The 13,313-nt window shown below is 45.1% G+C and overlaps 1 protein-coding gene across 2 annotated transcripts; it reads right to left on the bottom strand.

The window, feature by feature from the left end:
* Nucleotides 1-8,669: 8,669 nt before the first annotated feature.
* On the bottom strand, nt 8,670-10,904 carry LOC128587235 (60S ribosomal protein L39-like). Of its 2 annotated transcripts, none has more exons than XM_053593170.1 (2): nt 10,824-10,904; nt 8,670-9,056 (listed from the first exon to the last, which is right to left on the bottom strand). In XM_053593170.1, the coding sequence occupies exon 2, from the start codon at nt 9,005-9,007 to the stop codon at nt 8,852-8,854; it is 156 nt and encodes a 51-aa protein (XP_053449145.1). In that variant the 5' UTR covers nt 9,008-9,056; nt 10,824-10,904; the 3' UTR covers nt 8,670-8,851. The 2 variants fall into 2 exon arrangements, with proteins under 2 accessions (XP_053449145.1, XP_053449144.1); XM_053593169.1 differs by lacking the exon at nt 10,824-10,904 and adding an exon at nt 10,403-10,551.
* Between the last annotated feature and the right edge of the window lie 2,409 nt (nt 10,905-13,313).

Below are 13,313 nucleotides of genomic sequence, written 5' to 3'. Positions count from 1 at the left end.
AGGCGGGTTTAGACGGATTGAACACATGTGACCACTTGCCGTTTTTCCACTGTTTTAGTCCTCCTCTTGGGGTCCAGAAGTCTCTCGCTGACTCCCTGTATCCTCACGGGGGTGATGATAGGCAGATCCCACGAACCAGAGATGCCTGGAGTCCTATCTCCCCAGACTCACGGTGCCCAGATGCAAGGAAGCTGTTACTCGGCCGCCATCTTGCTCTGCCTCTTCCTGGCATCTCCATTTTTCATTTTATTTGAATGTCCTACAGCCTCTCTTCTGAATGTAAATATCGGTTCATAGTCCCACTTCCATCCCACATTCTCATGATTGGTTGGCGGTGTCACATCAAGAAGTAAATGTGGTACAATCTGGACAGTGGCCCATGGTTGTGTTGTATGATTCAATTCTTCTGCACTTCTCATGATTAAAATATTTGAAATATTTCATGATTAAAGTCATATTATTATTATTGCCTTGTTTTATCAATGCCTTGGATAAAGACCTGAAATTCTTTCTGATGTTATCTGCAGATAATAAAGAACTTAGAGGAGTGAGATACATGAAATCCAAGCATCCAGATTCAAAGTAATCTCAATCAAGATTGACCAAACCAACAAAATTAAATTTAATGGAGATAGACCAAAGGGTAAAAACTAAAGATCACTTTTACATGCACAAGATGGAGCGATATCCCTTAGTGGTGGCTTCAGTATAAAGAAAAGAGGGGTGGAGTGGGGTGGATTTGAATAACCATAGTCTCAGTATGAACCATCATGGTGGTCTCTATTTGTAACAGAGGCAAATGCCATCTGTACCATCCAGAATTCTCTACTGCAAAGAAAAGAAACTGACCTTGACTAACTAAGCGGAAAATGGAATTTACTAGGGAGCTATGCCCTCTGAGAAAGTTGGCAGGAGGCTCCAGAGCCTTGGGAAATGGGCAAATCTTGGAGCACCAGGAAGGGGCCAGGTGGCTGGAGTTGCAGGGCCTGAGCACACCTGTGAACAAACAGCCAGGCCCAGGGCAAGGAAACACCATTCCTGTGAGGTTCGAAGCTGGCCAGGTTGGACCTGAACTGACATGGTCAGTGCCCACCTTGGTTTTTACAGGAACATCGCAGTTCAAAATGGAACCTGTTTGGAAGAAGCAGCTCTGGGAAACCCGGCTTTCACAGAGCAGTTTGAAAGCCATGGCCAAGGGCATTTGGTCATGGTTGAAGAGACCTGCCTCTTGTTATCCCACAGAGTAGAACCAGAGACCAGGGGTACAAGATGCAAGGAGACAGAGCTCACATCAGTTTGACCAGGGACTTTCTAACAAATAGAGCTGTTAAACCGTGGACTCTGCAGACTTCCAGCTTGACAGCTGCTGCAGCTGTGCAAGGAAAGCCTGGATTCCTTGTGATAGGATGTAAAGGTGGGGATCCCCACATTAGTAGGAAATAGATTAAGGGTCTCTCTCAATTTCTTTGTTCTTGATGTCCTTTCTTTTTTCCTTTATTGTCATTTCTCACCCCCAGCATTGGCTTGATAGACAGATTGCTGAGTTGTTATGCAGATATAAGATTATGGACACAAAAGCATCTATAATCATCTCCTAGAAGACAATTACTATTATCTTCTTGGAACCATTTTGTATTCATTTTTCCTATTACAATCATCATAATCATGCTATAGAAAGTCTGGGAGGGAAATAAGAAGAAAGGGGAAAAAAGACATTTATAACCCCAACTTGAACACATGACCATTGGAGATGTTTCTTCCAGTTTTTCACTTTTGGAATTTTTTTCTAATTTATTCTTGTTATAAAGATGACACACTTTTAATATGTTCAATCAGCATAGGAAAGTATAAAAGACAATACAAGATTACTTAACATGTAATTCAAACATCTAGGAATAAACACACCCTTTGCACTATTGCTCTCTGCATAAATACGGATATGTTACCTATTTTTTTTAACATTTTATGTAAACGAGATACTACTATGAATGGTGATTAGTGACACTTTTATCACTCTGTGGTATGTCAAGGAGCTCATCTTATGCCAGTGAATAGATAAATACTGACTTCTTCTTAATGACCCCACAGAATTCCTTAGATGGCTGTTTCATAATTTAACTGATATGCTACTGATAAACTTCTGGAACATTCGTGGCTGATTTTTTTACTCTTTGAACATCCTTATTGATAGAATCAGGTGTACCTTCCCAAATAGACCTGCCCTGCCCAGGAAGGGTCAGACTCAGGTCCCTCCCAGGAAATAGGAATGCCACCAATTGCTGCGCTCCCAGATCCTTTAGATCCCCAGCCTCCATAACCCATGTGTGGAATTCATTTCTTGATTTCACCCCACCTGCATCCAAGTGGAAATAAAGACCACATGATTTCTCCTGAATGGGGATTCTGTTTTCCTTTGTCTCGCACCTCAGAATAATCTTTTATCCTTGGGTACAGAATCTTTCACTTATGTATCTGTCTTGGTGTACTTGTCTGCTTACCTCCTCAGGCTGCATTTTCTCAGAATAATCCTAGAGACTATCAAGACACAGGCAGACTAGAGAGGTAAGTTGGATAAAAGAAAGCTGACCAGTTCCAGGCATTGAGGGGTACATTTGCATGTGGGCAGAGAAACAGCTCCCTCACCAGTGAATGCCTGCTCCTGAAGTGAGTGCCTTATATGCTCCTAAACCTTTCCTGACACAACCCGCCACTGGTCAACCACAGCTAAAGCTCCTGCCTCCATGGCTCCCAGCCAGCTGAGCTCTGCCTCTTCCTTCCCGCACCTGCCCCACGCTTGTTCCTGTGCTGCTCATGTTCTTCCTTTGTCCCCCAGGGCTTCTCTTCATGCAAATTGTAGAGCAAACTCACTTGTGTCAGCTGGGGCCCAGCACATCTGCCTTTCAGGAACAAGTAAGTCACAAGGAGCCCTGGAGGACAGAGGGCTCTGAGTCGCATTGGAGATCTACCTTACATGGAGATTGAATTTACAGTCAGCTCATAAAGTGGAAGATCATGGCAGAGACTATTTCCTCCCCATCATTCATTTGCACCTTCTCCCATATGCATAGAATCCCAGTCTATCTTTGGTGATAGTTGCACAGCTGAAGCCTCCTATTTCCCAGTCTCCCCTGATGTTAGATGTAGCCAATGCCACATACACATATGAGGTTGGACAATTAAGTTTGCAAACTCATCCTAGAAAAGTGCTACCTGGCTGACTGCTTTGTATCACGATGGTCACCTCTGGGGTACTCCCCTGAGAAGCTGTGTACCAGCATCACTGCCTAGTCCACTCCTCAAAACCATTTTAGAACTCTTTTTCTGGAATGTCTATCAGAGCTGTCATTGTACAAGGTCAGACAATTAAGTTCTCAAACTCATCCTAGAAAATGTGCTCCATACCCCATTGCTGAATATCACTATGGTCACCAGATGGCCAAAGGGAGGACTACAAAGGTGACCATAGTGATATTAAGCAATGAGGTACGGAGCACATTTATAGGGTGAGTTTGTGAGCTTAATTGTCAGACCTCATAATCTTAACTTATCAGAGAGTGGCTTAGAGGGTCATATTTTGCTCTTTTCTCCCTCCCCACTTCTCCTTTCCTAGAATGTCAAGTCTAAGGTGTTTCTCATGAGACAACTTCGAGTTGGAAAACATGTGCCTATAATCAGAAGCCAGGCAGAGCCTAGGTCTCTGACAACCGTGGAGTCACCAGCCTGGACCAGCTTTTATATTTTTATCTCTGGACACTTCTTTTAGAGACAGGGTCTTTCTCTGTCATCCAGGCTGGAACACGGTGACATGATCATAGTTCACTGCAATCTCTTAACTCCTGGGCTCAAATGATCCTCCCATGTAAGTTTCCAAGTAGCTGGGACTACAGACTTATGCCAGCTGACTTTTTCTATTTTTATTTTTTTTAGAGACAGGTGTCACTCTGTTGCCCCAACTGGTCTCCAGCTTCTGGCCTCAAGCATCTCTCTACCTTGGCCTCCCGATGTAATGGAATTTCAGGCATGAGCCACTGCACCCAGACAGACACTATTTTGTTGAAAATAAATTAGCATTTCATTTTGTTTAAGTCACTTACTTGAGTTTTCTGTTATATGTACCTAAAACTAAACATAGAATCATGGATGATTAAAGTACTCCTGAAAATTCCTCAGGACAGCACCATGTTGAAGACAGTATCTCTCAGAACATCTAACAGAGCCAACATTTCCTTCTTGATTACAACGCATTCATTTTTTCAGTTCAGTATGAAATGGAGAAGATGGGTCATGTTACAATAAAAATCTTGCAACACTAAAGCAAAAAAAAAATACTCACTCTGGGTACAGTTCATAAAAACTGAGACCTACAGAAAAAAGGCCTTACTCCACTTTTGCTCACCAGGTCTGTAATCACTGGGAGAGTTGGCAGGAACAAGCACCCAGACCATTGTGTGTGTCTGTCTGTATGTGTGTGTGTGTACACGTGTGCACATGTGTGAGAAAGAAAGAGAACACATTCCCCTCTTTCTCTTTCATCTAGCAAATTATTCAATTCACATAAATTAAATATGTGCTTGCCGAAATTTCATTGTTTCCAGAAAGAAATTGTTTAATTAAATCAACAAAGTAATTTTTTAAATCTGCAGACAAATCTCTTCTTAATATACATTCCCAGGCACACAGTAGCTTTTTCTTTTCAAGGTGGCGTGTCCCGCTGGTCTGATTCCTAGATGCTCAGGTAAGGAGTCTTGGAGCTGGGCCCCTGACCACAGGGTTAGCCTGAAATGGGCCAAATCTCCTTTCCAGAAATGTGGTCTGAGAGGTCAGCATGACCTCAGCACAGAGGAGCACCACACACAGCAAGTCCCATGATCTAAGGGGTGCAGCTAAAGTCATGGTCGGGACACCAGGCAGAGGGACAGTGGGGCTAGAACACCAGGGCCAGACTGGGAAGGGGTCTCACTGTGGGGCAGGCACAGGTGGCCACGAACCACACAGTGGCAGCAGTTAGGAGGCTTAGGGCCAGGCTAAACACTGCTGAGTTGACCTTGGCTTGACAAAAGCAAAAAGAATGGTGCTGAAAACTACATTTTCCTGAGAGTCCATGTGGGGGGCACTGTGTGAGGTGCCTTATAAATACCATCTTCATTATTCAGGACAAAATCAGAACCTAATTTACAGATAAGAAAACAAGGCCAATCCCAAGCACACAAGCATTTCTGAATTATTTATCCTATCTCAACCTGGATGGAGGAAAGATTTAAACTCTGCTCTCCCTGAAAGGCTGAAAGACTATGGGTATAGATGCAAAATTTTACAGGTATTAGAGGGTAATAAAGACATGGAACCATTACTCCAATTTGTCCCACTTATTTTCAAAAACAAAACCATCAGGAAAGCTGGAGGATAGACCCCCATTTAAGAAATAGTCTAGCCTGAGCGGGGCTACTCAATCCTGGGCATGATTAACATAGTTAAAAATAAAACTGTCCCCTCTTCATGCTGTTCCCTGGGAGGGCAGAATGCTGGTTTAACCAGGTTACTGGCATATTTTTTGCTTTGTTTTATTTTGTTAATGAAAGTCAGTTCCCTCTTCACATGGAGAATATTGAAGCCTCCAAGACCAGAATAAACTACCCACAACCTTTGCCTTTGATCCCTTATCTGATCAGACATCTTAGTTTAACCTCACCTGTACCAAGAAGATGCAGTCTTTTTCAAAATTATTGGTCAGATATATGGCATCCCTTGGTATTTGTGAGGTTTGGATCAAGTCCCACAGTTGGTCCTGTGTGTGTGAAAAGCCATCCCTCTGTATCTGTGGGTCTCCCATCCTGACAACACTGTATTTTCAATCTGCATTTGGCAGCAAATGCAGGGCGTGCAGGTATGGAGGGCTCTCACAGTTCAAACTCGTGTTTCCAAAGGCCATCAAATGTATTAATGTGTGAAAAGCACCCGGTGGGACACCAGGCCCAGCCTCAGAGCTCAGTAACAGGAGCTGAGACTACAGTTACTAGATAAGAAACCTCCACCCCGGCCCTGACAGCAACCAGCACATGTTTTCTTCAGGAAACACCTGCTAACTCAGCTTTACCATCAATCACAGAACTCACAGGCCCTTCCCCTTTGTCCACAGGGGGCTGAGAGGCCGTAAGTGGACTCCAGACAGCTGGGCATCCAGGGCGGGCCCAGGAGGGTGAAGTAGCCCATCAAAACTTTGGGCAACATAATCAAACACAAACACCTGGGAACCGCCCGCTTTTGCTTTATCTCTACCTCTGCTTGGCTGCACCAACAGAGACCAGGGAAAGGTAGCTTCCTCTCTCTCACTTGGCAAATTTTCTTGAACACTACCAGTTGTCAAAGCAAGAAAAGTATTAAAGAGAGAAGGGGTGGTGGCTTGGCGCCTGTAGCTCAGTGACTAGGGCACCAGCTACATACACAGAAGCTCGCAGGTTCGAATCCAGCCCAGGCCTGCCACACGACGACAACTATAACAAAAAAATAACCAGGCGTTGTGGCATGCACCTGTAGTCCCAGTTACTTGGGAGGCTGAGACAAGATAATTTCTTAAGCCCAAGAGTTTGAGGTTGCTGTGAGTTGTGACGCCACAGCACTCTACAAAGGGTGACATAGTGAGACTCTGTCTCAAAAAAAAAAAGAGAGAGAAAGAGAGAAGGGGTCATTATGGCACCAGATGAACAAAGTCCAAGCTCTGTGTTGTTTACAGGGTAATGGGGAGATCAACCCTAAACAGACAGTAAGAAGCCTCAGAATCACTTGGTGGTGCTTGGGAGCCCAGGTCAACATCTGCCTAGTTGTATTTGTTTTTCAAATAATGATAGAAACTGAAAGTATTACTCAATATTGCTGTATCTTTTTGTTCTTTTTTTGTTCGTTTGTTTGTTTTTGAGGCAGAGTCCCACTTTGTCGCCCTGGGTAGAGTGCCAAAGCATCACAGCTCACAGCAACCTCAAACTCTTGGGCTTAAGCGATCTCTTGCCTCAGCCTCCTGAGTATCTGGGACCATAGGTGCCCACCACACCACCTGGCAATTTTTTTTGTTGCAGTTGTCATTGCTGTTTTGCTGGCTTGGGCAGGGTTTGAACCTGCCAACTTCGGTGTATGTGGCTGGCACCCTACTCACTGTGCTACAGGCACTGAGCCAGTATTGGCATATCTTTAAGTATCTTGTTTTTGGTAAATCTCTGTTGAATGAATGAAGAAATAAAGGAAGAGATATTTGATCTTCTGAGGGCGTCTATATGCTTTGATCTTGCCCTGGTAACTACCAATTCTTGACTACCTATTCCTGTTTTAGGGGTGGGTACTTGGTGTAAGCATCTGCCGCTGAGATGAAGGGCCCCTCATCAAGTAGTAACCATTCCCTCTGCCGCTACCAGGCGTCCCCCCTCACAGCTACTCCCCAGATGGTGGTTTGGATAGATTTCACCCACAGCCTCCCCATCCCTGCCTACCCCATGTGTGTGCCAGGCTGTGCCCCTCTGTAGTGAGGCCTGCTCCACACTGGCTTCCCCCCTGGAGGGAGAGATGCTGCATTCCTCTTTGGAAAGGTGCAGTCTGCAGAGTCCACACAGGATGGCTGCCCTTTCCCAGAACACTGAACATCTTGAAGATATTTGTCATTTTACTCATGACTGGATACAATTCATTTTTTGCTGAATCAAAGTCTACCAGCTGCCAGAGGATTCCAGAGATAATTTATGTGATACTTAAAAGTAGAAACAAAATAGATCAGGCATGGTTTGACTCTCATCCTCTCTTCCCTCACACACAAATACACACTAATGAGCAAGTCAGAGGCTCTCAGTCTGAGACAGAATAAACCACAGCACCTCCTGCTTTTCCCCTGCCCCACATCCCTCCATCTCTAAAGAGAGATGGCTCAGTTTGTATCTGGGAGCTACAAACTTTAGGGATGCAAATCAGGCCCCAGCAGGCTGCAATGTTAAGAGCGAAACACTGTTACTTAAGAGGGGCTTGAGGATGGAGAGATTCCTGGAATGCATCCTTGCTCTCCTATGCAATTGATCATCTTTAAGCATGAAGGGATGGCCACTGAGAAGATTGGCTGAGTCTTATCAACTTGCCAGCTGGGGCTGCGAGGTCAGAGCAGCCTAACCAAGTCCCATCCCCGGGCCCATGACCAGACCTTGAGAGACAGGACAGAAGCAGATCACTGATGGACAGGAGAGACTGGGAAGTGACAGCATCTTCCCTGCTCATCCAGGGCTGGCACACATGCAAAGCAGAGTGAATGCAAATGCCCAACCACATTCAGGAGCTTGCTCTCAAAACCTGGTTAACTTTGTAAATAACAAGTGCCACCATATATTGAGGGCTGATTTTGTGTCCCATGCCTTGCTGAATTCTGGACACTACAACCACTATTAATCCTTTGCCCTCTGAGGCAATAACTTAATTACCCTGCTTTTTTACAGATGAGGAAAATGAGATGCAGAGAGAGTCAGTGTCTTACCCAAGGTCACACAGTTATTGAGTGACATTCATCTGAACTCAGGTCAGTCTGATTTAGAAGACATTTTATGAAACCACCAGACTGCAGCCTTCGCCCCCCTCCCCAAACTTAGGAAAAACTCAGTGAAATAGTTTTGAACTCAGAACAAGAAAAACTTTTTTTTCCAAACAAAAGGTCTCACATATTTATTACTGAACCAGCTTCTTAGGGCAAAGAATATGAACAAAGAGAAAAATCATTTTCCCAGTGAAATGTGGCTGACTGTCCAACTGATGACATTTTCAGCTTAATGTGGTAAGATGACAGGGACCTTGATACAGCATAAGTATGTGCCATCTCGTGTGCAATTCCTTACAGACCCAGCTTGGTTCTTCTCCAATGCCTCCTCTTCGAGTTGTACCAGATTTTATTACCGGTTTTCATTTGAATCCACTGGGGGACGGGACGATTTTGTTTTTGTTTCTTGGCCAGAAACCGCTTGATTCTGAAAGTCTTGTTAGAGGACATGGCAAGAAATGAGTTAATCCCACACTCCACGACGATGAAGGGAAAGATGCTAGAAAAAAGTATTTTTTGTTTTAAACAAATAGTAGATTATTTCTATTTCAGTGACAATAACTGTAAAAGTAACTAGGAGACAAATCTATGTCTCATCTATAGCAGTAACCAGGTGTACCCTTTACAGATAGGCTAAGTTTTAGTCGCTCTCCCCAATTCCTAGTTGTGTGTGTGCAGGGGGCAAGGGGTTGGTGCATGCTGGCTTGTGTTTTCTGTAATCTACTGCAAATCTTCTGTAGAATAGCACTGGCAATCAAAATATGGAAAGAAGAACAGGTGGATGTAAACAAAGATGGATGGTTGGACTGATAAATGGATAATGAGTAGACAGACATATACAGGTCAGTGGATAGGCAGGTAAACAGACTTATGGACAGACAGATTGATAATTAAGTGGACACACAGGTAGATGGACACAGCTCCCCTGACTCACATATAAGCTGACCTTGACTAACACCCATAGTAGCTGTCTGGACCCTGTGAGAAAACTATAGCAGACCACAGGTAACACCCCAACCTGAGGACAGAGAGGCCTGGGGGTTCCTCTGATGTCATTCCAATGTGGCACCTGTCACTAGGAGTTGGTTCTCTCACACGGGCTCAGCAGGGGATAGGATGGCTTGAGGCACTATGCTGCATTCCATGTTCAACTCCACCTCCTCTGCCAGGCCTTGCTCTGCCGCCTGACTCTTGCACTCCCTCCAGTCTCTGTACTCCCTGGGACCCTAGGCTCGCCACGTGGCCAACATTACCATGCTGGTTTTTATCTTTTATGCATGGATTTTTACACCCCACCCCACAGCCACCCCCAGTCATATCATAAGTGTCCTAAGAGCAAGAAACATCTCTGCCTCACTACTCTCCTGATGCCCTGGCAGGAAACTATCTCATGGGAACTATCACACAAGTCTGAGCAAATCGCAGTCTTCTATGCTTGGGGAGTTTGTCTAGCGCGTTGAGACTCTATCACAGAGTAGCAAGCACTCCGTGGAAGTGTCTCAGCCTCACCCCAGCAACTCTTTCGAGGGCTTACTAAGTGCAGTGTGTGCCAACAGTTAATAATTACACCACTCATCTACGTCCTTGCCATTTAATGACTCAATCTTTACCCCCAAACCTGGAGGTAGGTCCTGTTGTCCACATTTTACAGATAAGAAGACTTAGATGGAGCAATATTAAAGAACGGGCTTATGGTCACACATCAGTAAGGGGCAGAGCTGGGGCTCCAATCTGCACCTAACTCTTAGCCTATGGTCTTCAACCCCAAGCTGCGGGTGACTTTAGGGGGGCTCAACCTTGTGGAAAGTCATTAGAGTTTTAATGGGCACCTTCGCCCGTTCTCACCACACAGCCTCCTCTGGGGAGAGGCACTGCTGGAGGCCAACACGGGAACACAGCTGGTACCAGCTCACTGGACGATGCCCAGCCAGCAATAACCCGTCAACTTCTGCTTAACTCCCGAAACCACAGCGGAAAGGGCTCCTGAGTGCCAAGGCAAGGCCGTCCCCATAGTAACCAAGACAAGCCCGGGTCACGTGATTTCCGTGAGTCACATGACCTGGGTGAGCCGTGTTGGCCAGTGGGCGTGGTAACGTCTCCCCCGGATACAGCCCAGGGCCGGAATCAAGGAAGAGACGGAAAGCCAGACCAACTGTGCGGAGGGGACTCTGCCGAAGCCGAAGCCATTGGCAGCATTTCTGTATGGAGGCCCCTTAGAAAACGTGATCTAATTGGGCAATTCAAATGGGTTTCCCAAATGCCTTACAGATGATTGTGAGGAAATGCCGATGGCGCGAGAGCTGGGCCGGACGTGCGGGCCGCTCCGTCCGGGTTCGTGAGTACAGCCTGGTTACGTCACCGAGTACAGCGCGGTTGCGTCACCGAGTTTGGCGCGGTTACGTCACCGCGGGCTCCCGGCCACCTGGCAGCGGTGCTGGGAACGCTCTGGGCTTGCGCTGTTCACACTTGGTTTAACTACAGTCATATTAAATATTAAATCATGCAGAGGCAACGGCAGAGATAAAAAGCTATGTCAGCCATTAGCTATTCTGACTTTTGTTGCTGTTCATAACAATTTCCTAAGCATTTAGAGCCCTCCAACTTGAAGCCTGGGGCTTAAAAGAAATTATATAAAGCCTAAAGGAACTTTGCCCTAATTTCACTGGACATTAAAACTAGCCCTCAGACTATATTTCTTCATGCTTTTAACACGTGAGAGACTCCAAGACAGATGCAGGCCCTCTGCCCAGGAAAGGCGGCCGCTGGTTCTCAGGGCCGGGATTCAGCCCCTGGGGCTCCCAGAGCCATTTGCTATGGCAGCAACATCTGGTCCCTCTTCCTCTCTTCAGGCCCTCACCTCTCCCCTCTCCTGTGGCTGAGAGCACTGCCCTTGCCTCACCTAGAGCAGCGCTTTGACCAAGGAATCAAATAGCATCCCCAGCAGAGGGACAAACCGCCATGAACCTTCTGGCATGTGGGAGTACACAGTATCACCCAGGCAGCAAGCCTGCCAAAGAGCTTTCACCAGGATCTAATCATGAGACAGCCGGCTTGGACTCTTCAAATATGTCAATAGCATTTTTTGTTTTTTGTTTTTTTTTTTTTTAGAAATGGTATCTGGCAACGTTGTCCAGGCTAGTCTTGAACTACTGGTCTCAAGCAATCCCCCTCCTGCCTCAGCCTCTCACAGGGCTGGGATGATAGGGGTGAGCCACTGCACATGGCCAATGTCATTTTATTTTAAAGTAAGGGGACACCAATATTAAAGAATAGCAAAGTTAATGCAATGTGTGGGTAGATTCTGCCCCTCCAAAAAAATAGCTCTTAAAATTCTTGAGGAAAATAAGAGAAGTTTGACCATGAACTGCATCATAGATGACATTGTTAGATAGAGGTTAGTTTTCCAGGGTGGAGTAGTGGTGATTTAGTTATGTGAGAATGTCCTTATTCTTAAGAGATGCATACATGTTGAGGGGACATAGTGATCCTCATTATTCACAGATTCTGTACCTACAGATTTGCCTACTTGCTAAAATTTATTTCCCAATTTTAACCTCCAAATCAATCTTTTGGCAGTTGCTCACAGATATACCCAGACGGGTGAAAATTTGAGTCACCTGCCTGCCCCGTTCCCAGTGGAGGTGGGACACGGGGAGTGACACTCTGCCCTCTTGTTCCAGTTGTTTCATCCTAGAAACGAGTTTCCTTCCTGTGATCTATTTAGTGGTAACTTTTTACATTTTTAGGTTTTTGCTGGTGATTTTGCTTTTTAAGACACCCCCAAGTATAGTGCTGGAGTGCTATCTGCCATTCACTGCACAAGAAGGCTGGGATGTGCCTCGTGGGGAAAATCCACCTGTTAGAGAAGCTTTGCTCAGGCACAAGTCACAGTGCTGTGGGCCGTGAGCTCAATGTTAATGAATCAAAAATATATGTTAAATAAGGTTTCCAATAGAAACACATAAAACAAGGTTAATTGAAATGTGAGCAAAAGTTTGCAGGAATCTAACTCTAGGAGCGGTGATTCCATATTCTCTAATTCAGTGTTTATTATGACTTTCTAGAATATGACTACTGTGAATAAAGGGAACCAGTTGTGGGTGTGTGTACACATGAGTGATACTCATGTACACATACACATATATGTGTGTGTATTATATTCGCACACAGAGTATGCACAAATTTGACAAAATATTAGCAGCTGGTGAATCTAGATGAATAGCATATGGATGTTCATTGTTCTTTTATTTGTCTGTGAATTTAATTTTTTCAAAAGAAATTGTTGGAAAACACTCATTACCCATTAATGGATTGTGAGATCAATTTAGAGGGTGTGGCCAGCATTTTTTCAATGAAAAAGAAAAGAGTAGAACAGATCATGCCTCGAAAGTGTTAAGATTAAGTTCTGTTTCATGAAACTTGTTTTCAGACAGCAGGTGGATATGTATTTCCAGGGCTGTGAAGTTAAATGTTTTTCCCTTCACCTCCTCTTCTCTACAAATTATCTCTGTTCCGGGACCTCCCTGGGCTCCCACCTCCAGCACAGTCCTCCCCAAAGCTGGCAGCAGACTTCTGTCTGCTCTCACCCCTCCAGCATCCTAGGCATCTCCATCACCCCCCACCTCGCAGCTCCTCCCAGGGCATCTGTAATCATGCTGTATTCTCCACTCTCATTCCTTTGGCCCTAAGACCATTTGCTCTAGGCCTCTGCTCACCTGTCATACAACTATCCTTGAGCCCTTGAACTTGTCTCTGA

Source organism: Nycticebus coucang, chromosome 6 (assembly GCF_027406575.1).
Source record: "Nycticebus coucang isolate mNycCou1 chromosome 6, mNycCou1.pri, whole genome shotgun sequence".
In the NCBI taxonomy this organism is placed as follows: Eukaryota; Metazoa; Chordata; class Mammalia; order Primates; family Lorisidae; genus Nycticebus; species Nycticebus coucang.
The sequence above is the reverse complement of the archived record's forward strand: the minus strand, read 5'-3'. Positions and strand labels throughout refer to the sequence as shown.